Source organism: Molossus molossus, unplaced genomic scaffold, assembly GCF_014108415.1.
Source record: "Molossus molossus isolate mMolMol1 unplaced genomic scaffold, mMolMol1.p scaffold_m16_p_9, whole genome shotgun sequence".
NCBI classification, from domain to species: Eukaryota; Metazoa; Chordata; class Mammalia; order Chiroptera; family Molossidae; genus Molossus; species Molossus molossus.
In genome coordinates, this window is record NW_023425403.1 from 31732202 (window position 1) to 31755698 (window position 23497).

General features: G+C 38.6%; 1 protein-coding gene across 3 annotated transcripts in view; it reads right to left on the minus strand.

Annotated features, from left to right (window-relative positions):
- The window catches only part of EDNRB (endothelin receptor type B), a 132802-nt gene that overhangs the window by 17758 nt on the left and 91547 nt on the right, over positions 1-23497 (minus strand). For 2 of the 3 annotated variants that reach the window (XM_036250199.1, XM_036250198.1), the window contains exons 3-5: positions 13216-13319; positions 11249-11333; positions 2165-2702 (exon numbers count right to left, since the gene is read on the minus strand). In XM_036250199.1, the coding sequence (XP_036106092.1) occupies positions 2165-2650 (486 nt within the window). In that variant the 5' untranslated portion in view covers positions 2651-2702; positions 11249-11333; positions 13216-13319. The remainder of the gene's footprint in view (positions 1-2164; positions 2703-11248; positions 11334-13215; positions 13320-23497) is intronic. The other variant, XM_036250200.1, reaches the window with a different exon arrangement.

Sequence of the window (23497 nt, forward strand, 5' to 3'; positions counted from 1 at the left end):
TTAAAAAATGTAATCTCTCTTTTGTGAGGGATCTTATTTCATGTATTTTAAAATTTCTCCCAAAACCTTGTACTCTAAAGATTCTCAAGTTGGGTTTGATGAAATGAATTGAAATTCCTCTGCCAAATTGGAATGGTAAGACTTGGTCTATGGGACTGCTTAAAAAATGACTTGGTCACTTCTGGTCCAAATGGAACTATGACTATATTTAAGAGGCCCATTTCAGCCTGTGTTTCTCCCAGAAAACTCTGAGTTCATAAGCACTCATTGTCATGTGGTATTTTAGAATTTCTTCTATTTATCCCCTATTTCTGGGAGTATTTCCTTCTAGGGCCTGGATTGTAATCTGAATCCTATCTCTATACCTCAGAAGTCTCTAGAATTCCCTTAAAATATAGCTATTTGGATTAGAATTTTCAGAGATTCTTGAAGGCAATTTAAAGGCATGCCTTGTGATAATCTCTCCTGCCACAAGATCAAAGCATCCCTTACAAGTCTTTCCCAGTAGTCCCCCCCCCCCCCCACCTTATACTGAGGACTAGCTTTAGGCAAATCTGCAAAACACATTCCCATTCCCTAACATGTAGGTTCTGTTTTTATGTGCAACTTTCTACTGCTGATCATGATAGGGAAGCATTTTACATATTCGCACAGTCCTTTAACATTTTCCAGCTCTTTCACTTAGGCAATTTTTCTTAACACCAAAAACCCCCAGTAAGTGGGCACCAGCAGGCTTACTGTAGAATTGAGGAAACTGAGACCCAGAGATGTTGGGATGTGTCTGGAGTTCCAAAGCTGCCTGGAATTAAATTGTGTAGGGGTTTATGTCCCGACCTTGCCCTCCATGCCTGGTTCCTCTCATGCCCATGGTGATCACGCAATAATGTTAGCTACTGAAACCATTCTGTACAGACTTGAGGTGCCCTTGGTCTGGTCCATGAAGTAATCTGTGGAGTGCAGCTGTCACTATGGAACCTGGCAGATTAGCCTGATTTCCACCTCCAACTCTTTCTCATTGTGAAGACTTGAGCATCCTACTAATAATCTGTAATATTCACTGTGGCCTGTCAGAAGGACAAAAAGAAAGCAACATAGCTATCCCAGTGCTTGGCCCACTGTAGGCCTTCAGTAAAAAGTAGGAATAGTACAGTTATTCACGGCAGGAGATCTGTGTTGTACTCATCAGTCTAGGTTTCTTTCTTCTAGCCCATTTGTTTCCTAAGAACAGATTCTAGCCCCTTTACTTTCAGGGTTCTCCAAGGAAATGCTTCGCAAGGTTAGTGTGCATGAGTTACTTAAGAATCTTAAGCTGCAGGTCTCATTCAATAGTTTGGGGTGGACTTGCAGTTCTAACAGCCTCTCAGGTGATATCAATCCTGCTTTTGGACCACATTTTGAGCAGGGAGAATATACCCAATGGACTGTAAGATTTAGGGACAAGATTCTTCAGGACAGTGGTTCTCAAACTTCAGAGTTCATCATAATTACATGGAGGGCTTTTGTTTATTTATTTTTAAATGTATTTATCTTTATTGTTGAGGGTATTACAGATGTCCCCCAATTTTCTCCCATTGTCCCCCTCCACCTGGTCCCACCCCACCCCAGGTCTTCACCACATTATGGTCTGTGTCACTGGATTATGCATGTAAGCATATACATTCTTTGGTTATGTTCTGCCTGTCACCCTCCCCCTCAACCCCCTCCCTCTGAGACCTGTCAGTCTGTGCCCTGCTTCTAAGTCTCTGGGCCTATTTTGCTGGTCTGTTTGCGTTCATTAGATTTCACATATAAGTGAGATAATGTGATACTTGTCTTTCCCTGACTGGTTTATTTTGCTTAGCACAATACTCTTCAGGTCCCTACATGGAGGGCTTTTAAAATAAAATAAAAAATAGTGTGTTCCACCCCAGAGCAGGTCTGAAGTGGGGTCATACAATGTCATTTCTAACACATTCCCAAGTAATTTTGATGCTGCTGGTCTGGGGACTACAATTGCTCTATGCTTAGCAGGGGGTAGTGAAGACCAAAAGGACATTTGGTTCCAGTGATTAATGATTTTCAGGAGGGGACGAATATTCTTGAGTAAACTCCCTCCAAAGACTTTCCCATCTTCTCCTCCCTAACTGGTCACCCTCCCCTCGCGATATTAGCAGGCACCCTTTACCTTGTAGACATTGATGGGGATGTCAATGATGATGTGCAGCAGGTCTCCCAGAGCCAGGCTGGCTATCAAGATATTAGGGCCATTTCGCATGCATTTGTTCTTGTAAATAATTCTCAGCAGTGTGGAGTTTCCGATGATGCCCAGCACGAACACTAGGCAGGACACCACCGTGTTGATGTACTTGAAAGTCTCTTTGATTTCGATGGATCCTTTGCACCTGGGAGGGGAGAGCGTGTGAGGCGGGGCTCCAACCGGCTTTCCTGCTTTAGGCATTTGCGGAGGTGCGGATGACCACGGCACGCTGGTATTGAACACTGTCGGCCAAGAGGTCTTAGTAGGGGGCGTCATTATCTCTGTGGTCCCCAGGAGTGGCGAAGTGGCGGCATCCAGCGGGAATCCCCTGTCTCCTCCCTGGACCCCCGCCACGCCGCTGGCAAGGATCAGGGCCACCAGGGCGCGTCCGCACAGGCTTGGCGGTGGCTGCATGCTGCTGCCTGCTCCAGTGGACGTCGGGTGGCCTTTCCGCAGCTTTCAGAGTCTGGAGGCCAGCAGAGGAAGGAAGACAGGACACTTGGGTCAGCCACAGCCCTGCAAACCGCTAGTTCAGAGCGCAGCGGCGCTGCTGTCTGCACGCAAAAGTAACTCAAGTTTGAGCGCCAGTGGGAAACTGGCCGGCGTGGCCAGCCCGCAGTCGTCGACTGCCCTTCCAGAAGCAGCGTTCCCAGTGGTTTTCCTCCACTGCGTCACCCCACTCCCCACCCCTCAGGGATAAATGACTCGCAGCGGGGCGGGGCGTTCTGGAAGGGACGTGTGCCAGGGAGGGAAGGATGAGTGTCCAAGGCAAATCTCTGAGCTCCTAGGTGTGCAGGGAGGAAGCATATACATTCTGGCTAAGGACGCGTGGCGACGGGGGAATCAGGGCACCCAGAGGCCAAGGCGCCAGTCTCTGCACTGTGCTCGGCAGGGAATCCGGGTACCCGGTCTCTGAAAGCCAAGACTCCGCCTGGTGGGTGGAAGCCGCTCTCCCTCCGCTGCCTGCGCTCAGTTCCCGGCCGCCCGCCCGCAGCAGTGCGCGGGCTCACTCGGGAAACCTCGGAGACTTCTCGGCTCCGTCGGGCTTGGGCAGACTGTGAGCATTAACGCGCAAGCTGTCCCCTCCGAGTGGCTTCAGACATTCACGCTCCCTCCTTAACTCCGACCTCAATTCGTATGTCTATAAGTGTTTTTTAATAAACAGATATATTCCCATACTCCTAATCCAGCTGAAGCCCCAGGACAAGGTTTAATCACTGATTTTGATTCAACACCAAGCCAGAGGGTTTCCCTCGAGGATGGGGCGCACGAGGAGCGGAGCGAGCACAGGGAGCGCCGACCAGGACGCGTTGGGTTCGCGGCTCGGTCCCCCAGCTCCTGGAGCAGAGCCCGCCTCCCGTCGGTGCAGGCGGCTCTGGCTCTGACGAAACGCCCAGGGAATGCCAGACCTTCACAGTTAACTCGGGGTCTTTGCTGTCCCTAGACAAGTACTTTTATTCATTCGTCCCGTGCTCATCAATCACCGCCAGACTCCTCCCGCGCCTTCCGACCGCGCCGCAGCCTTTCCCCCGGGCAACGCCTGGACAGCGTCAGCGGGAGCTGCGGGCTGCAGAGGGCAGTCGCTGCCCCGCCGAGCCGCGTCCTGGGAGGCAGTTGATTTGTCCTAGTTCTGAGTTTTTCAAACCAGGAGCCCAAACCAAGGGCAAGTTTCTACGCACTCAGTGACGCGCCAGGGCTCCACACTAGAACAGGGCTCCGCATTAACAGTGTTAGCCTGGGCATGTAACACCTACTGTGGCTTTTCTTTCCTTGAAATACCCCGCGTGATATTGAAGACTGCTTGGTTGGAGGCTCTGCTTTTTGCACTGTTTTTGTGCTTAAAATTCCAGTCTACATGGCCCCGAACACAGAAGAGCGCGATCCTTTCTTCTCAAGCCCGCCCACTGTCCTAGGAGAGGACTAAAATGCCTCCCTTGTTGTCTCTAGCTGGGACTACCCTCTCTTCCTGCTCTGCCCTGAAGTGCATTGTCAGGCTATCTCAGGGACCTGATACTTATAGGGAGCATGAACATGTCATTCAAATTCACATGATATTTATCAGGCAGAGTCATAAAATAAATTCTTCCTATCCCGCCCTGAACTCAATTTTTATGGAATAGAAATAATATAGACTAGCAGTTTTGCCCAAAGATTCTATGAAACAGAACTCCGAAATGAAGGCTGTGTGATGTGCATTGGATATTACTTTGCTCTCTCGTCAACTGGTTCTATCTGTGAAATTTCAGACCCAGAAGGAAGCATTTCAGGTAGCAACTTACCTAGGGACTAGGTGTCTGGTTTTTGCTTCACAGCTAATTATTGGTAGAGGGGCACAAGAATCTTATTTTATTTTTTTACTTTCGTGCAATGTTTTCTGGGAAAGTAGAAGTAGAAAATCAATTTCTATTTAAAAAGATGTACTTCAAGTGTGAAATATGCTCTAAAAACATGATTAAGGAGTAAGGCATAAAGAATGAGAAATATGGTCTAGGGTTGTGAGTGATAATTTCAAATCTGGCTATTTTGAGAGCAGTATTTACCCTCCCTGTCTGGGTAAAAACAAGGTCAACAATCAATTGCTTCAAAGCTGAGCCAAATAACAATATGTGTTATGTGAATGAGGAATTATATGAATGCTCCATACATTCATTTGGAGTATGAATATATTGCTCAGTTTTAAACCTGCCCTTCTTACACAAGCCTTCTTCTCATCTTCCCATCATATATAGAAAACATACAGATGGGGCCACTTTCTCTCCCTCCGCATTCACTCTCTCATCTTCACCACCACCTGTATTCATCTTTCCTCCACCCAGTCTTGGATGTCTGTTCTAAGCCTCACTGAGGTCTATCTCTTCCCTAGTTTCAGAGTGCTGTGACTGTTAAACACAATTGAGCACTTGATTACATAGAGACTTTTATGGGTCATGGTTGATTTCATGTGAATTCATTTCTTTTTCAGGATAGGGATAGAACTGCACGTTGTTTTTGTACTATCACAACACCTGCCATTAGTTGAGCTCAAAAAATATTTTTTACAAGTTTAATAATTACATTTTATTTAATTATATTTTAGCAATTCTAGCTATAGGGCAGAATTGCTAAAATATAATTAAATAAAATGTAATTATTAAACTTGTAAAAGTTTATAGGGAATAGCTAGAATTCTAGCTATTCTAGCAAGATCAAAACCAAATAATTTTAAGGTAAGCATACACAGTCCTTTTATAGAATTTAAAATACAATATTGACTACTTATTATAGGGGCTACTACTTATATTAACACCTTATTTACAGGATATTATTTATTCTGTCACAGCAGTATTTGAGCTAGGAATTATTCTCCCTGATTTTATAGGTATAGGTGGTAAAACAGAGTCTCAGAAAGTCACTCAAAGTCTCATGGCTAGTTCGTTGTGGAACTATGATTTGGAGCCAGGATTTGAATGAAAATTATCTGGTTATGCAGACTGTGCTTTGATTAATTTAATTACATAGAGTCTAAACATATTTTTTTCTTATTTTGAGAAAGCTGTGTTCTAAACATCATTCATATATAATTGATGTTTCACCTTAAATTGATTGAAAATGTAAAGGTAACTATGTGAAAGGTTTATTACTTGATCTTCATGAATGACCTTGATCAAACCATGAGAAATTGAGTCTCAGTTTCCCCATTTGTAAAATGGAAAGAAAGAATTGGATGATCTCTAAAGTTACTTCCTGCTCTAATACATCAGGCTGACAGACAAACTAACTGAACTTGAAGAGCAGAAAAGTGAGAATAGATCTTAGGCCAGACTTTTATTTCCTTTTTACCTTCTCTCTACTCATGCCATAGGCAGTACTACCATAGTTGCAAGGTTTTCTTCATCTTATACTTAAAATCCCTTGTTGATAAACTTTAACTGTAAATTCACCAGTAAAGTACTGTTAAATTTTATTTGTAAATACAAGCAAAAAGTTGTATCAAAATTAAATAATCCTTGACTGAAAACTTTTGAGTTTGAACTAATTTTACATTTGGCATTAATGAAGAATTTTTATTTTTTAATAAAAAATGTGCAATCTTTTGCAAATTTGTTTTTAAGATCATGTTTTTCAAGTGCCCTAGAAAGTGTATCAAAATTCCTGATTGGCTTAGATCACCCATCAAAGACAGAAAAGGTGTGAAGGACAATGTCCCACTATCCCTTTTAAATGGTTTAAGTAGAAGGTCCTAAAGACATGGTTGAATGCACTTAAGAATTCATTCCTCAAAGAGCTTTGCCATAGGGAGCCCGCCCAAAGCAAACCTTTTCCCCTGGTAAAAGAACAAAGAAAAGCCCTTTTAGCCACAAAAAAGCTAATACTTTCATGTAATCCCCTTGATATGAATGTACCCTTCGAAATCTACCTTGCATTCTCTAAATCATGAATGTTGAGGGACAAGGTTTGTGAAAAACACAGAAGAAGTTGCTTCAATTGCTTCTCTACACATTCCCCCAGGAGCAGATCCAATGATCAAATAGTGGTTGAAGGAAGGAAGAGCATAAAGATTTAAAATGATCACACAAATCAATAGCAAACAGCCTGAGCATTTCTATTTCTTGGGGTTTTCTCTTATATTAAGTGACTGTAGCTTTTTGGGCTTTATGGTTAAGGATGCTCTTTTTACTCTTTTAAAATTAAGGTATGATATATAGTTAAGTGGACAGGGCATAAGTGCACGGTTTGAAGAGTTTTGATAAACATGTGCATCCCTGTGACCCATACTTACCGAGGCTTTTATGAAAATACATTTATTCTTCTGAAGTAGCAAAATTTGAAAACTGTGGATTTGGACAATGTTTCTATTGGAATTTTAATTAAGACATCATTACTGCTTTGCCAACTTACCTTATACCTATTATTAGCTTGTCATGATTCTTAAATTAGCAGTGTGATTATAAATCAGAGAATCTAAGATTTGAAACTGTATCGATGGTTGATGGTTGCTTGATAATGCCTCGTTCTAATTCATGCCTCTAAAGTCATGAAAACTTGATAGACTTACAGTAACTAGAAATAAGATATAATTAGGTATTTTCTTCTTACAGAATATATGAGAAACAGGAAGGCCACTTGTTCTTCATTGTGTATGAGAAAAGCAGAATAGTTAAGCTTCTTCTATTGGTAGGCTACAGTCCACTTTAATGAAAGGATTTAATTAAAGAATTTGTTCTCCTGCTTATGGCTTAAGTAATTTTTATATTTTTTCTTTGACATATTTTTTCTTTTCACACTAACATCAGAGAGAGAGAGAGAGAGAGAGAGAGAGAGAGAGAGAGAGAGAGAATAACCTGGTCTACAAACTCTTTAAAACTTCCCAAGAACCCTTCGGCACAACTTTACAAATGTGTTAGAAATTCCAGTCTAAGCAGGCAGTCCAACCTGTGTTTTCTTGCTTTGTAAACACACACTTGACATTTATGTACATTATTCTTAGGCTATTCAATCAATCATGGACAAAATTCTACCATTACTTTATATTAGAACAATTCTATCATGTGTAAGGTACTTCTTTGGGAAATTGTTATTTCATATCAGAATGTAATTTATGATGATTTTATAAATTATCTCCTCTATTTTCTTTAATTTTTACCTTACCTTGTTTCTGCTCCCTTAATATCCCAATGGTGTGTCTAAAGAGATGTGAAATAGTCAAAGGAAATTAGAAAGAGAAGATTAGAGATTCAACAATCTATCGTTGAATAAAGGAGTTGCTATTTCTTTAAAGAAAGGAAATGTTCTTTGCAGTACAAAAAGTATTCTAGAAGACAAGGAAAAGAAGAATTTTCACAGCAGGATTTTTTTTTTTTTTTTTTTTTAAGTAGAAAGAACTGTTTTTAGTCAGTGAGACATTTTATTTCATTTTCGCTAATAGTTAAGATCTGGAGTTTAATGGAAATCTTTTCAGTCAAAATCTGCCAACATCTTTAAAAAGTTTCCTATACTTTGAGATCAAGTTGTAGGAATATAAAACTACTTGAACCAAAATATAAAGGGAAACAATGATTTTCTTGAACTTTTATTTACTGTATATTAGATGAATAATTTGATCTCCAGCCTAACTTAAAATAAATAAGTCTGAGTTTTGTCATAATTTTGCCAAGGTGAGGAATCATTGGGGGCTTTTATAAAGCAGTTTCTGATCCTCTCTTGTACAGATGCATGTGTAAGAAATTGCCTCTTCTATTTCAGTCACACTAGGAAGAACAATTGTTGCGACCTGTGGACACAGGAATTCTGAAATGGTTTTATCAGCAATGGATTATCCAAATGAAATTAGTCCCATAATCTCACAGGAAATGCTTAGAAGACACTGTCTACAAAGGCAGCAGAGCAATATGAGGCTGGCATTGGAGGGTCCCCTGCAGAGGGGCTGGGTACAAAGTACCAGGCAGGGAGGCAGGAGGGATATATCAGCAGGGAATCTAGAGAGCAGTTAATCCTTTGGATACCTCATTCCTATCTTAATCAGTTGTAAGTGTACAGTTTAGTAGTGTTAAGCACATCTGCATTGTTGTATAATAGATCTCTATAACTTTTTCATCTTATAAAATTGAAATTCTGTACCCATTAGAAAGCAACTCCCCTTTCCCTCCTCCCTTCAGGCTCTGACAGCCACCATTCTATCTTGTTTCTATGAATTTGACTACTTTAGATACATAATATAAGTGAAGTCACCATATTTGTCTCTTTGTGACTGGCTATTTCACTTAGCATAATGGCCTCAAGGTTTCCCCAAGTTGCAGCATGTGACAAGATTTCCTCCTCTGAAAAATATCCCATAATATTTCATTGTCTGTATATACTACATTTTGTGAGTTGTTTCCACATCTCGGCTACTGTGAATAGTTTTGCAATGAACATGTGCTATAGACTAAATGTCTGTGTGCCTCCGAATTCATATGTTGAAAACTAATCCTCGTTGTGATATTTGGAGGTCAGCCTGTGGGAAGCGGAGCCCTGGTGATGGGACTAGTGTCCACAGAAGAGATTTCAGAGAGCCCCCTCACTCCTGCCAAGTGGGGACACACAGCAGGAAGATGGCAGTCTGAACCAAGAAGTGGGTTCTCACCCGACACCAAATTTGTCAGTCTTGATCTTTGACCTCTCACCTTCTCAACTGTAAGAAGTACATTTCCAGTGTTTTTAAGTTACCCAGTCTGTGGTTTTTAAAAAATGTATGTTTTTATTGATTTTTTTAATGGAGAGATGGAGGGGGAGAGAGAGAGGGAGAAAATCATCAATGTGAGAGAGAAACGTCAATAGGTTGTATCCTGCACATACCCCAACCAGGGGTTGAACCTGAAACCTTGGTATGTGCCCTAACTGGGAATTGAATTGGAAACCTTTCAGTGCATGGGATGGTGCTCAACCAACTGAACCACACAAGACAGAGCCGGTTTATGGTATTTTTGTTCTAGCAGTCCCAACATGGGTGTGCAAATATCTCTTTGAGACGCTGCCTTTACTACTTTTGAATATATACCCAGAAATGGAATTGCTGAATCATATGGTAGTTCTTTTAATTTTTTGAGGAACTGCCACACTGTTTTCATAGCAATTGTATAATTTTATAATCACACCATTTAATTAAAATGTTTTTTCTTAATTTTAGAGAGAGTGTAATGGAGAAGGACCGAGAGAGAGAAACATCAATGAAAGAGAACATGGATTGGCCACTTCCTGTATGCCTCCCACTGGGGATTGGACCCACAACCTGGGCATGTGCCCTGACTAGGAATTGAACCGGCAACCTCTTGGTACATGGGTTGAAACTCAACTACTGAGCCATATGGACCAGGGACACCATTTAAATTTTAAAGTAAACCATAGCTAAGATTTGGAAACAGCCCAAGTGCCCACCAGTAGATGAGTAGATAAAAAGCTGTGGTGCTTTTACACAATGGAATACTATGCAGCTGTAAGAAAGAAAGATCTCTTACCTTTTGAGATGACATGGAGGGACCTGGAGAGTATAATGCTAAGCAAAATAAGCCAGTCAGAGAAAAACAAATGACACATGGTCTCACTTATTTATAGAATATAATGAACAAAATACGCTGACAATCAAAATAGATCCAGAGACATGGAAGTAGGGAACAGACTGACAAACTTCAGAGGGAAGGGGGATAAAGATGGGGGGCAGGAAGAGGTAAACCAAAGAACTTAGATGCATATATGCATAACCAATGGACACTACAATAATGTGGGGAAGGCAGGAGGGAATTGGGAGTGGGAAGGAGAGGGTCAATGGGAGAAAAAAGGGGGAATATTGGTAATACTTCCAACAATAAAGATAAAAAAATTTTAAAGTAAACCAGCTCTCAGAAAATAGTTTATGAAATAATTGAATAAAAAATATAAATAGTTAAATTATAAGGTCATGATATAGCTATTTCTAAATGCATCAGGGTTGAAATAGCTGGGTTTTTGTTGTTGTTTTTCAAGATTCTCCCCCTCTCATTTCTAACTTTGATAATGGAGAGGATTAATGCTAAACAAAACAATAAATAGCTCGGTCCAGTTTGGCTCAGCAGTTGGAGTGTCTGCCTGCAGACCAAAGGGTTACAGGTTTAATTCCGATCAAGGGCACATACCTGAGTTGCAGGTTGGATCCCCAGCCCTGGTAGGGGTCATGGGAGAGGCAACAAATTTATGTGTCTCTCTCACATGGAAGATTTTCTCCTTCTCTCTCTCTCCCTCCCTCCCTCTCTCCCTTCCACTCTCTCTCAAAATCAATAGAAAAATATCCTCAGGAGCGGATAAAAAAAAAAGTAACTTAATTTTCAATATAAATTGCAACATCAATCCTTGATGCTGTTTTCTTCCAGAGCTTATGTGAGAAAAGAACATATTTTGTTTGTTGTAATAGGATAATATTTACACCTGGGCAATGTGGCATGTAATTGGCTTTATAATATGTATGAGATCAAAACTTCTGTAAAACTTTACCACTTCTTCTCACCACCACCAAATGCACACCTTCCCCTTGGCTTCCTGATGTCTGGAATTCCACGTTCAGGAGCTCATTTGCTCACGGTCCTTTCTTGAGAGCAGCTTTTTCCTACTAGGAAGATAAAGAAAATCCCTAGGGTGGGCCAGGGCCAGAAAGAATTGATTCCACTGTGGAGATAGACAGTGGTTGGATGATGTGAGAATGGTGTTATAGAGGAACACTTGAGATATTGGGCACCAAATACCAAGCAGGTAGGAAGGATATAGGAGAGGGAGATCTGGTAATGGGCCACACTGGCTCAGGGTCTCCACACAAGGCACCATGAGGTATCACCTGGAACTGTAGTCATCTTAAGGCTTGACTAGAGGAGGGTATGTTTCCAGTTTACTCAGGTGGCAGACTCCACCTGGCCCACTTCCAACCCCATTCACATGGCTGTTGGCAGGCCATAGGTCCTCACTGGTTAGAGATATCAGTTTCTTGCCATGTACACTCCTACGTAGCACAGCTCACGACTCAAAACTGGATTGCCAAGTGTCCAGGGGCAGCACAAGTGGCTTCAAAATAACACACTCACTTCTCTGGGAAGTTGGCCCAATAATTCATTACCTTGTTAACTGATGATGGTTTCAGACTAATTAAAATACATGTATGTATATAAGATTATTTATCTATGTATATATCATCTATCTATTTATGTCTCTAGGTATCTATCTATGTATCTATCTATCATCTATCTATGTCTCTATATCTATCTATCTATCTATCTATCTATCTATCTATCTATCTATCTATCTATCTATCATCTATCATCTATCTATTCATTCATCTATGTATTTATTATCTATCTAGTATCTATCACATTCAACTGAAAGGTTGTTTTTAGTTACCTAGTTCTCCATTCTTTGTGGTAGAAATCTGGGATTTCAGGATCACTGTGGGAGCATTAAGCCCTCAGATCCTTGTCTGGAAATTTGATCAAGTTCAGAGATTCCCAAGTTGAGACAAATTGAAGATTGAACTCTTGCACATATCCATCCCTCTTCTGCATGGGTCTAGGATCTGGGCAGGCCCGAAATTGCACAAGAAGGTATCAGCAGACCTTCCTAGGGTGTGAGGATTAGGGAAGTCTGTGTCAAGGAACTAGGTCAAGGGCCAATAAGGGTGAGGGTGCTCAAAAGAAATTTGATACACATTCTCTCTTATTGATAATTTTGTAACAGACTAGCCCTGGCATTTAGGTGAATTTGACAAACAGGAATGTCATAGAATTTTTTTCATGATATTTTTCTAATTCCATGTAGTTGAAAAAGTAGGTGAATGAGTATCATCACTGGGGTGCTTTGGATAAAATTTATTCTGTGTAAGAGCTATAAACATCTTTAGACTATGACAATTTTTTTCTTCTAACACCTTTATCCATCCATCCATTTAGATATTAACAATGTATAAAAAATATTGTTACTCGGATACAGTTAATCTTTTATAGTCAAGAAGTAGACAAGTAATTAAATTAATCTTTCATGTTATAAAATTAGGAGTTAAATAAGGTATCACTTTTATTATATATACATTTATATGTTAATTTAATATTATTTATTATTATATTATACTATCATATTTTCAAAGTTGTAATGTTAATCACTGCCTTAGTCAAGATCTAAATGACCTGGTCGTTGGTGGTCCTCATTTACCACCAAGAAATAGTCTGAGGAAATATTTTATCCCTTTCGTTCACCACAGGGTGGTTTTGGTATTGTTACAAAATACTTTATATATAACTTTTATGACAGTTTTTCTTTTTTTGTGTGTGTGTAAAATTAACTAGGGCACATGATATTTAAGGAACTTTGTTTTTAAGAAAAATGTCTTTTCCTGAAAATATTTACCACTGAAGGCATCAATAATGTGTTTGGCTTAAAATTAGCTCAAAAAACCCATTTATGTTATTTAATCTGAAATATAATGGATTTGCCCGAAAAACAAAAATTACCTTTTCCTTTGGAATTCTGGGCATAATACATTTGGAGATCACGAGAAGATCGACTCTGAGAACAATGCTCTCCTTACCTCGACTCCAGGGAAAAGCTGAATTCACTCTACGGATAAGAAACAAAGGCAAAATATCATTGTCTTAGTAACATCTTCACCAAATTGTTTAAGAAGAATTTTCTAAGTGTATCTTAAAATATTTCTAATTCTTAATTTAACAATAACAACCATCTTCTAACCCCTAACTTAAAAATAATTTTTTATCTTTACTTCGAAAGTATTACATATGTCCCGCCTTTTTCCTTCCGTTGACATCCTCCCACCATTCCTGCCTCACCCCTGCCTTCATTGCACACCTGGAGGGACCTGGAGAGTATTATGCTAAGTGAAATAACCCCTAAATTTTAAATTAATTTCTATAAGTATCACAATTACACAGAGCCTAAGCCATTAGCAAAAGACAAAGGAGTTTCCAAAGCAGTAATGGTTGATTTAGTGGTAAGCATTTTCAGCTGAAAAACTCAGTTATATTTCAATATGTATCAGCGTTAAATTTTAGGTTCAGACATTGATAAAAGTCAACAAGTTACTAGTGTGATTCATTTCCTGTTATTATGCTGCTTGTTACAACAGATTACTAGAAGTGATTGACAATGAAAGTAATTATGTAAAGATCTTGTTCGTGTGATATGAGCAAATATAATGCAGGCCCAATACAATGAAGTGTTTTGAGAAATCCACCTAGCATATGACTGAGTGGACCAAAATACACAGGACTCTATCTTCCAAATATGATGTAAGGGGAAGTGGGAAAGATAAACATAAATGGTTTGATCATGGTAGGATGTCCTGTTTCATCCATTCATATGTGTGAATATTCTTTGATACTAAAAATGTTATATTGGCTTCAGCTTGGTCTTATAATGTACCTTCTGTCCTCTTTTGGTGGCCTCTATTTTTCTAAAAGTACAATAATAGACTTACCCTTCTGTGACTAATATTGCTATTGATTTTCTAGACTAAGATTTGTTTTTCTTACAGCAATGAGATATTAATTCTGTAAATGCTTATGTAGGCTAGATGTTTGCACAAGACTGATTTGGACATGTATGGTAGGCACATTTTCCAAAACCTTCCTGGAAACAACCTTTTAAAATACTAGAAGTAAGAACGACTCATGCCCCTTTGCAAGGGAGTTGGCCTGGAAAAGAGGAAGAGAAAAGAGGAAGGAACTCAGCAACCTGAATCCTGGCTATCTACCTACCTGAGGAACTTTATAAGGTGAATCATTTTACCTCCATACTTCATACTCCATAAAAGGAAAAATAAGAATAGTGTATCCTTGAAAAAGTAAAATTCTATAAGTTCACAAAACGTCAGTAGAATGCCTGAAATAAAATGACTGTCTGGAAAATATCTGAGATCATTTTTATTAATGTATTTTCTGGTTCCTGGAAGGTAAACATTAAGGTGGATATGCTTAGAGTACGCGATGGAGTCTCTTTAGCCAGGGCTTACTTTTAATAGACTTGGTACATTTATACATTGGTTGATAGCTAAATCTGTGCAGTCACTGGTTTTCATAAATGAAGTGTGCTCCCAGTGAGCTACTTTTTGAGAGGAGTATGTAGATAACTGGACCATGATGGTATCAGTACTAAATTTTACTTCAGAATAACACATCCATATCAGCAGACCCGAGACCAAAATTATGTCAGAAATTTTGATAGTTTGTAACTTGTTAACTTTTCAAAAGTACCTACAAAAAAAGCTCATTTTTAATCCAGCATTTATTGATTTATCTGTTATGTGCCAAAACAGGACTTTTTGAAATTCTGAGATGTTTTCAGAAATGATGAGAGTTGGCTAAACACAGGGTCTTTGAGGATTTTGACACACACAGCTGGGTCTCGTTTTTGGTGCCAGTGGAATTTGTAGACTATCTATTTCATGACACTTTCATACCTACTTTTACCTTATAAGGTAAAGAGTCAAACTCTAAATGTGTATTATACTTAGGCCTATATTTAGCAGCAAAATAATGATTTTTGCAAGCTAAAGAGAAACAGAAATTCAGACTCCAGATGCTGTTTTTGAAAAGCAGCATCTAAATAGTTGCTGCCCAATGTCATGATAATGTTGTTGACTAAGATAATTCCAGCCTGTTTTCCTAGAGCCGTTATATAAAGCCAGATTTCTATTTTTAATACATCAGAAATACATACATAATTGAGACCAAAATAAGAGGAAATTTTAAGTATTGTAAGGACATTGTTGAAGTGGCTCATTTTCATTAGTTTTTAGATTTAAAGTCATGCCCTCCAAATCTGCCTTTCCTTACATTGCTGGGAAATTTCTCAAATTTTATATAACAAGTCATATTAAAAAACAAAACAAAAGAACAACTTCTAACCAACCTGCTTATAATTGACTTTCTGGATCATGCCGTTTGTATCCTGTAAGAGACCATTTTTGTACTTTATGACCCAGCCTTGGTGACCAGAGCTGAGGGGTGGGGAGGTGCAGACCTATGCTGCTCTATCAATGTTTTCCTTATAGTTTTGTTGTTACTATTTTTTAAAGTAGATCAGGGAAACACTATTTCATAGGGGATCTTGGTGGCCTCCATCGAATGGCAGAGGTCAGTGCACAATTAAGATAATGCAGCCAACTCGCCAAGACGAGTGAGTAAGAGATCTTTTGACTTGGAGTCCCTCTGTCTAGGTTTCTGAGGCCTAACTATAGGCCTGTTTTTCCTTAGGGTTGAAAAAGTGGATACTAAAAAAACTCTCAGACAAATTACTTTTATTATGGCATCTTTCAGTAAGTATAGTAATCAAAATAGTTGTGCTTGATACAAAAGCCATGAATAAGAACTGCACTAGCAATCTATCTAAAGTAAAACCTATTTCATCACTTGCCCCCTCTTAATCTGAAGAAGTATACACCTTACTCTTTGATTGTGTCTATCTCTCTCCACTAAAATATAAGCCTACAAAGGTACAGGTTTTTCATCACCATATTCATTGTGCCTGGAACAGAGACAGGCACGTGGCAGGCTTTCAGTGAATATTGGTAAGTGAATCAACATCTAAATTTAAAGATGTTAGTCATCAGCATGTCTCTTTTCTGGGGGCAGACGGGAGATGTTTATCTCTGTGAAATATGAGTAGATTAAAATGAGTATGTGTGTGAATTGAAAAATAAGAGAAGTGGAAATAGAAATCATCTTTTTAATTAATGACGGATGACTCCTATGACCTGGTTAATCTACATTCTTTATGTCTTTGCCAATATGAATTTTTTTTAGGGGGAAGATTTTCTTAAGTCCCCAATTAGTAGGCCTTCTGAGTGCTTTCTTCTCAGTGTAATAATTGCATTGTATGGAATTTAGGTATTTGCGTGTCTGCCTCAATGTGCTCTGCAATTCCTTCTACTTCAAACACATCACCTTCACCATTACAATCACCACCACCACCACCATCACCACCATCGTCATCACCATCACTTTCACCATATCATCACTACTTCCAAAGATTGTAGGTCTCTTGAGATCAGGGGCCCTGTACATGCATACAAACTGGATAGTACTTGAACAAATATGCTCAGGTGTGTATCAGAGTTTGAAGTAGAATTATATGGTTAATGTCTCCAAAACTTAAATGAAAAAATACGCTTAAGAAATGCTAGTCTTTTTTTCTTTTGGGAAAGAAATTATTTAAATTGACTGATCTTCTATATCAAATGTATGCAGATGTGACCAAGATCAATGTAATACAAATTTATAGAAGTAAACTGGAGCGGATAAAAATTAGGAGCAATTACATCTACATGTAACTATTAAAAATTGGTTAAAACAGAACTTGACTATATCCATAATGTGGAATACTAGTCACTGATGATTAAATATAGATCTGTTTGGGAAAATGTCCACAATAGTTTATGTGGAAGAACATACTTCAGAAAAGAAGGTAAAGCTTTAGAATATTTTCATGAATTACATATACACATGTGCACACACATAAATACATAGCCATATATGTAAAAGCAAAGAAAAAATTTAAAACATACACACCAAATCATTTATAATAGTTATATAGGGGTTATGAAGTACGTAGAAAGGTTATGAAGGACTCTAAATTTTTAGTTTTAGCAGTATGTGTAGTTTGGAATATATTCTAATTAGTGTACAGTTAGTTACTATGGTAGAACACCCCCTCCCCACCTTGCCACCATGATCTCTGGCTTCTGGTTTTAAATCAGTGTGCAGTCTTTGGCTGATCTTTATTACCAAGAGAATATGACAAAAGTCATAGTATGTGACCTCCAAGATTAGGTCATAAAAGACCTTACATGTTTCCTCTCCTCTCCTGTTCTTCATACACTCTGATCTCTCTTTGTCTCATCATTTGATCTGTGAGAAGCCACTTGCCATGTTATGCATATACCTGTGAAGATGCTATTCTTACAGAGCATCCATTGTCATCCTTTTTCATCTTGTGGCCCACATAGACTAATCACTAAAATCCTGCAATGCAGCACAGCATTCTAGCAGGGTGGCTCAGCTGGAGCATGGTCCCATACATACCTAGGTTGCAGGTTTGATCCTTGGTTGATGTGTACTGATGTTTCTCTCACATTGATGTTCCTCTCTCTCTCCTCGTGTCTCTCTAAATATCAACTAAAATAAACATAGCCTATAGTGAGGATTTAAAAAATTCTGCAGCACACCAAAATATATATTTTTTTCTGATTTGACAAAAAATAAGTATAATTTTGATTCATTCACACCAGACAGTGATTGCTGAGTTGACTGTTGTCATTTTTTTATTCGTCAGTTTAAGAGAAAAGAGTTCAGTGCCCCGGAATAAATAGTCAGGTATTGCATGTTTTAAAAATTCTCGTGGCTTACCAGTGTGCTTCTTGCAGCACATCAGTCGAAAATTGCTGCTATAAAGAAACTGAGGCCTCTGGCCAATTGCCAATGAGGAACTGAAGCCTATTATAGCCATGAGCGTGAGCATGAGCTTGGTAGTGGGTTGTGCAGACTCAGTCAAGCTTCAGATGAGGAATAAATCTCCAGTCCACAGCCTGACTGCAGCCTGGTGAGAATACCTGAAGCACAGCACCCAGCTACACCACTTCTGGACTCTTGACCTCAGAGACTATGTGCTGCAGTAAATGTTTGATAGTTTAAGCTACTAAACTTTGGGGTAATTTGTTACATATAAATAGATAACTCATACAGTTAGTAAGTATTTATTAAACAAATACCTGAATTAAATTTGATTTCCAAAAATATATAAATACATACAAAGAATAAGACAGCCATTTCAAAAACCACTGAAATCATAACAGCTTTATGTCATTATGTGTGGTCTCAATCCATGGATATGAAAAGCAAAACCACTGTCATAGGGAATGCGTGTGTGTAATAAGAAATATATTAACATCATAAGTATAAATATACTTGAAAGAGTTAGAACATCGCCATGAACCATTGTTTATAAAATTGAAGTGATTCTGACTTAGATTCAAAGAAAGGCAACTGCTTTTTGTAAAATGTTTTATTTTTTACATAGCCATATATAAATATTTATATATATTCATATGCCCATCTATATGTGTGTATATACATATTTGACATGCCAATAGAAATTACATTGTTTAAAATGAAATATAAACTAAAGCCAAAATTACAGTAAAGAGTGAAAAAAACACACATTACAATTAATGTTTGTTTTCAAATTTGGAAGGTATATGGTTACATTCAGAAAAATTCACCTATTTACAGCTAAGTGCATATTAGATACATAGAAAACCAAGGCAGTTTGGACAAACTTTTTCAACTGGATCACATGACCACATTAATTAGCCAGTGATCCTGATGTGGATGAAGGGTAGAGACATTTGCTAAACAATAGCAATAGCTCTATACCAGAAAAGAAATCACTCTAAAATGATTTAGGAACATTTCTATCATGAGAAACTGTCTTTGGTCTTTAGGCACAAATGCTCAAGTTACTTTGTTATTTGAGAGAGGGTTTTCTTAATATCTTTTGCTTTAATGTTGAGTCACCCTGACTGGGGGTGGGGCAGCAGACAGCATATGAAGGATAGCTTGCTTACTACTTTATAAAATACATTTCATATCTGAGGGAAGAATAATTTGCCATACTTTTTTTTTCTTTATTGATTTTTAGAGAGAGAAAGGAAGAGAGAGAGAGAGATTGAAACATCGATAAGAGAACATCCATTGTCCATCTCCCGCATGCCCCCTCCTGGGGATTTGGCCCACAACCTGGACATGTGCCCTGACCGGGAATCAAACTGGCGACCTCTTGGTGCATGAGTCGATGCTCAGCCACTGAGCCACGCTGGCCGGACTGCCATACTTTTTATTTATAATTTTTCCTCCATATAATACTTCCCCCCTTGATGCTTACATTTCTAACAGAATTCTTGTTTAATGAAATAGAATTCATGCATTCATTTCATTCATTCATTCATCAAGAAAATTCTGAATGTCTTTCAGGTCAATAAGTATTTATGTAGCTGTTCCTAATTCGTTGCTATTTCTTCACCTGTTTCCTTTCACATCTTTCTGTCTGTATCTACTTTAGTTTGGAATACATGTTGCACTATTTGGGACAATCATTTTTTATCTGGAAAAACCCAGCTTGCAAGTAGATTCTACCTGGTTCTAAGGAGTTTACACAATCACATTAAAAGGTAAACCTTAAAAAAACTAAATGCCAGAGGATACTACTTTGTGGAATAGATAACTAAAAATGTTAAAGCAACCTATTACGAACAGCTCCAATTATTATAATACCAGTTAACATGCATAGATATAAGTTTTTGTGTGCTTTAAAAAGATATCGCACTCTTTTCTGGACTTTGTCCATAGTTCAGTAGCCAGTGGCTGGATGAAGTCATCTCAGATCCTTTCTTCTTATTTTTTTATTTTAATGGCATTTTTATTAAACCTAAGTTAACTATCCACAAGCATAGTAGGTGAGAAAATAATGAAATAGTAGTGGTACAGGCTCCTCAGGACCTCACACTGTAGTTTTATTATTTTGTCCTCAGCTGTGTCCTCCTGTCTCTGTTGACATTTTATGTAGGACTGCTTTCCTCCTGGTTAGGGGCTTGCAAACACCCACGATCATTAGGTTTTGTCATTTCATGTTTGACAAGGATTTTGTTACTTCTTACTGTTGGCTATAGGATTTGGGCACATGTTGAATTAGATGATGTTTTGTTCCAGGACTAAATTTTGTGTATTCTTTGCTCACTCATTAAAATATGCTGATAAAAAAGTCAATCGATTTCTAAGATCATCAATTTATATCATGCCAATTATCTTCATACTTGGGAGCATCTTTATGTTCTATATTTAAATTTTTTTCTTGGAATTTTTAGATTTTGAAGTTTTTATTTGTATCTTTCTTTTTTGTCTGTGGTGGAGAAATATGTCTAATCAAAATTTGATGCCTTTGATCAAGACTCACCTTGAACAGTGAGTGGTTATGTTGAGGGTATGATGGGGGTTGGGGGAGATGGGACAGAGACCTGACCTGCCACAACATTTTAGGACATATGTGATATTTGGAACATTTTGGCCTACAAGAAAGATGCTGTTAATTCCACAGTCAAAGAACTCTTATGAAAGTTCATACAAAGGCTTGTATTAAGTAATTTTTTTTTTTTTTTTATTCTCACCCGAGGACATTTTTCCATTTTTTGTACAGATAGAGTGGGAGGGAGAGAGAGGAAGGGAGAGAGAGAGAGAAACATCGACGTTAAGGGACACATCGAGTGGCTGCCACCCCCACGACCAACCAGGGCCGGGGACAAACTGCAACCGAAGTACGTGCCCTTAGCGGGAACCGAACCCGGGTCTCTCCGGACCGCAGGCCGACGCTCTAACCGCTGAGCCAAAGCAGCCAGGGCGTATTAAGTAATTTTTATATGGGAATTTTTCTTATCATCTTTGAATTTTATTTTGAATTCTCATCACATACACTATATAGGTTCTGTGACCCAGTGTGATTTATTTTTCCCAGATAAGAAGTACAACAGCAAATTGTCCTCAGCTTATAAAAATTGAAAATAAAATTATTTAAACATCTGAACAGAGAAAATACAAAATAGCATAGCATATCATATTTTAAAACAAATAAATAAATGAGCATCTAAGATATATTTTGAACATGGTCACTACCTTCTTTTTTGTTAATTCTCAGCAGAGGATATTTTTCCATTGATTTTTAGATAGAGTAGAAGGGAGAGAGGGAGGGAGTGAGGGAGGGAGAGAGTGACATCGATGTGAGAGAGACACATCAATTGGTTGCCTCCCTCACAACCCAGACTGGCGCCTGGGGTCAAACCTGCAATCCATATACGTGCCATTGACAGGGATTTGAACCTGTGGCCTTTAGGTCCGTGGCTCTAACCGCTGAACCAAACCGGCCAGGGCTCTCTAGCTTCTTAATAAGACTTAACCATGATGTAATTCTTGATTATCAATAAGCATGGTTTTTATTAACTCAACCTGAAACATGTCTTTGAGCCAAACCTTTGCCATGATTAGGATTTATCTCCCAAGTCTTCAGAGCAATCCAGCATCAAACTCCCTCAAGACCGCTTCCCTTAGCTAATATAAGGAGCTTATTTTTCTTCTTGGACTGATGTATTTAAATGGCTGATGTTTGTGTGCACCTCCAGGTATCTGACTTTTAGGAAATCTGTACTGCTTTCTCAGCATCTTCTCTGTCCTTTCCTCTCCTGAGAGCTGAAGGAAAAAATGAGAGGAGGGAACAACATGGGTTTCTCTATCCTGAAAATATACGATAATTGGTGATGTCCACCAGAAGCGATGTAATTTCCATGCCATTATTAAGTGGAAATTTCTCCCATATAACAATAATTATCTTTAGTTAAGTGATTGGCTAGTGTAGCTCAAATCATACAACAACAACTCTCTTTAACGGAAACTACTAGCTTATAGACTAATTTTTATACACCTGCCTTCTGAAAGACTCCATCCAATTCCTTATATACAAAGATGAAACAAGGCATAATCAGAACCCAATTTTGTAACACAGATATAATTATCTTGGTGAATTAGATTATCAGAAAAATGTGAAGAAAGAACCAGTTAAAAACAGGGAATAAACCCAGAGTGGACAGAGCCCTGCATTTTAGATACTGTCTGTCTCAGAAAAGAAGGCTGAATAGGGGCAAACATGAGGGGATGAAATCAAGTTTCAGGGACTAAAGATACTCAAAGCTTTTGGAGTAAAGCCGACATCAAGGCAGTCTTACTTCTTTCCCAGTCTTTGCAGTGTCTCTCTCTGCATCTAATCTATTAGAACATACCTACATAATTATGTGCAGAAAAGATATGACAAACATTAATCTCTATTGCTTATTTAACCAGGTTTATTATTTAAATATTTCCATGTATTGAGTGAAATCTCAATGAAGTATTATTCACTTAATTTCCTGTGTGTGTTACTTTATTAAAATCTTAAATAAAAGGTTTGCATGACAAAAGAAACCAGCATAAAAATGAAAAGGGAATCCACTCTCTGGGAGACCATATTTGCCAAAGATACATCGGATAAGGGGTTAATATCCAAAATATATAAAGTACTCATACAGCTCAACAAAAAGAAGATAAACAATCCAATTGAAAAATGGGCAGAGGACCTGAATAGACACTTATCCCAACAGGACATACAAATGGCCAGGAGACATATGAAAAAATGCTCAATGTCACTAATCATCAGAGAAATGCAAATTAAAACAACTATGAAGTATCATCTCACACCTGCCAGAATGGTGGCCATCAGCAAGTCATCAAACAACAAGTGTTGGCGAGGGTGTGGAGAAAAGGAGACTTTAGTACACTGCTGGTGGGAATGCAGACTAGTGCAGCCACTATAGAAAACAATATCGTGTTTCCTCAAAAAATTAAAAATGGAACTTTCATTTGACCCAGTAATCCCACTTCTTGGAATATATTCTAAGAAGCCTGAAACACCAATCAGGAAGAATATATGCCACCCCTATATTCATAGCAGCGCTATTTACAATAGCTAAGATCTGGGAACAGCCCAAGTGCCCATCAGTAGATGAGAGGATAAAAAGATTGTTGCATTTACACAATGTCATATGTAGCTGTAAGAAAGAAAGATCTCTACCTTCTGAGATTACATGGAGGGACCTGGAGAGTATTATGCTAAGCAAAATAAGCCAGTCAGAAAAAGACAAGT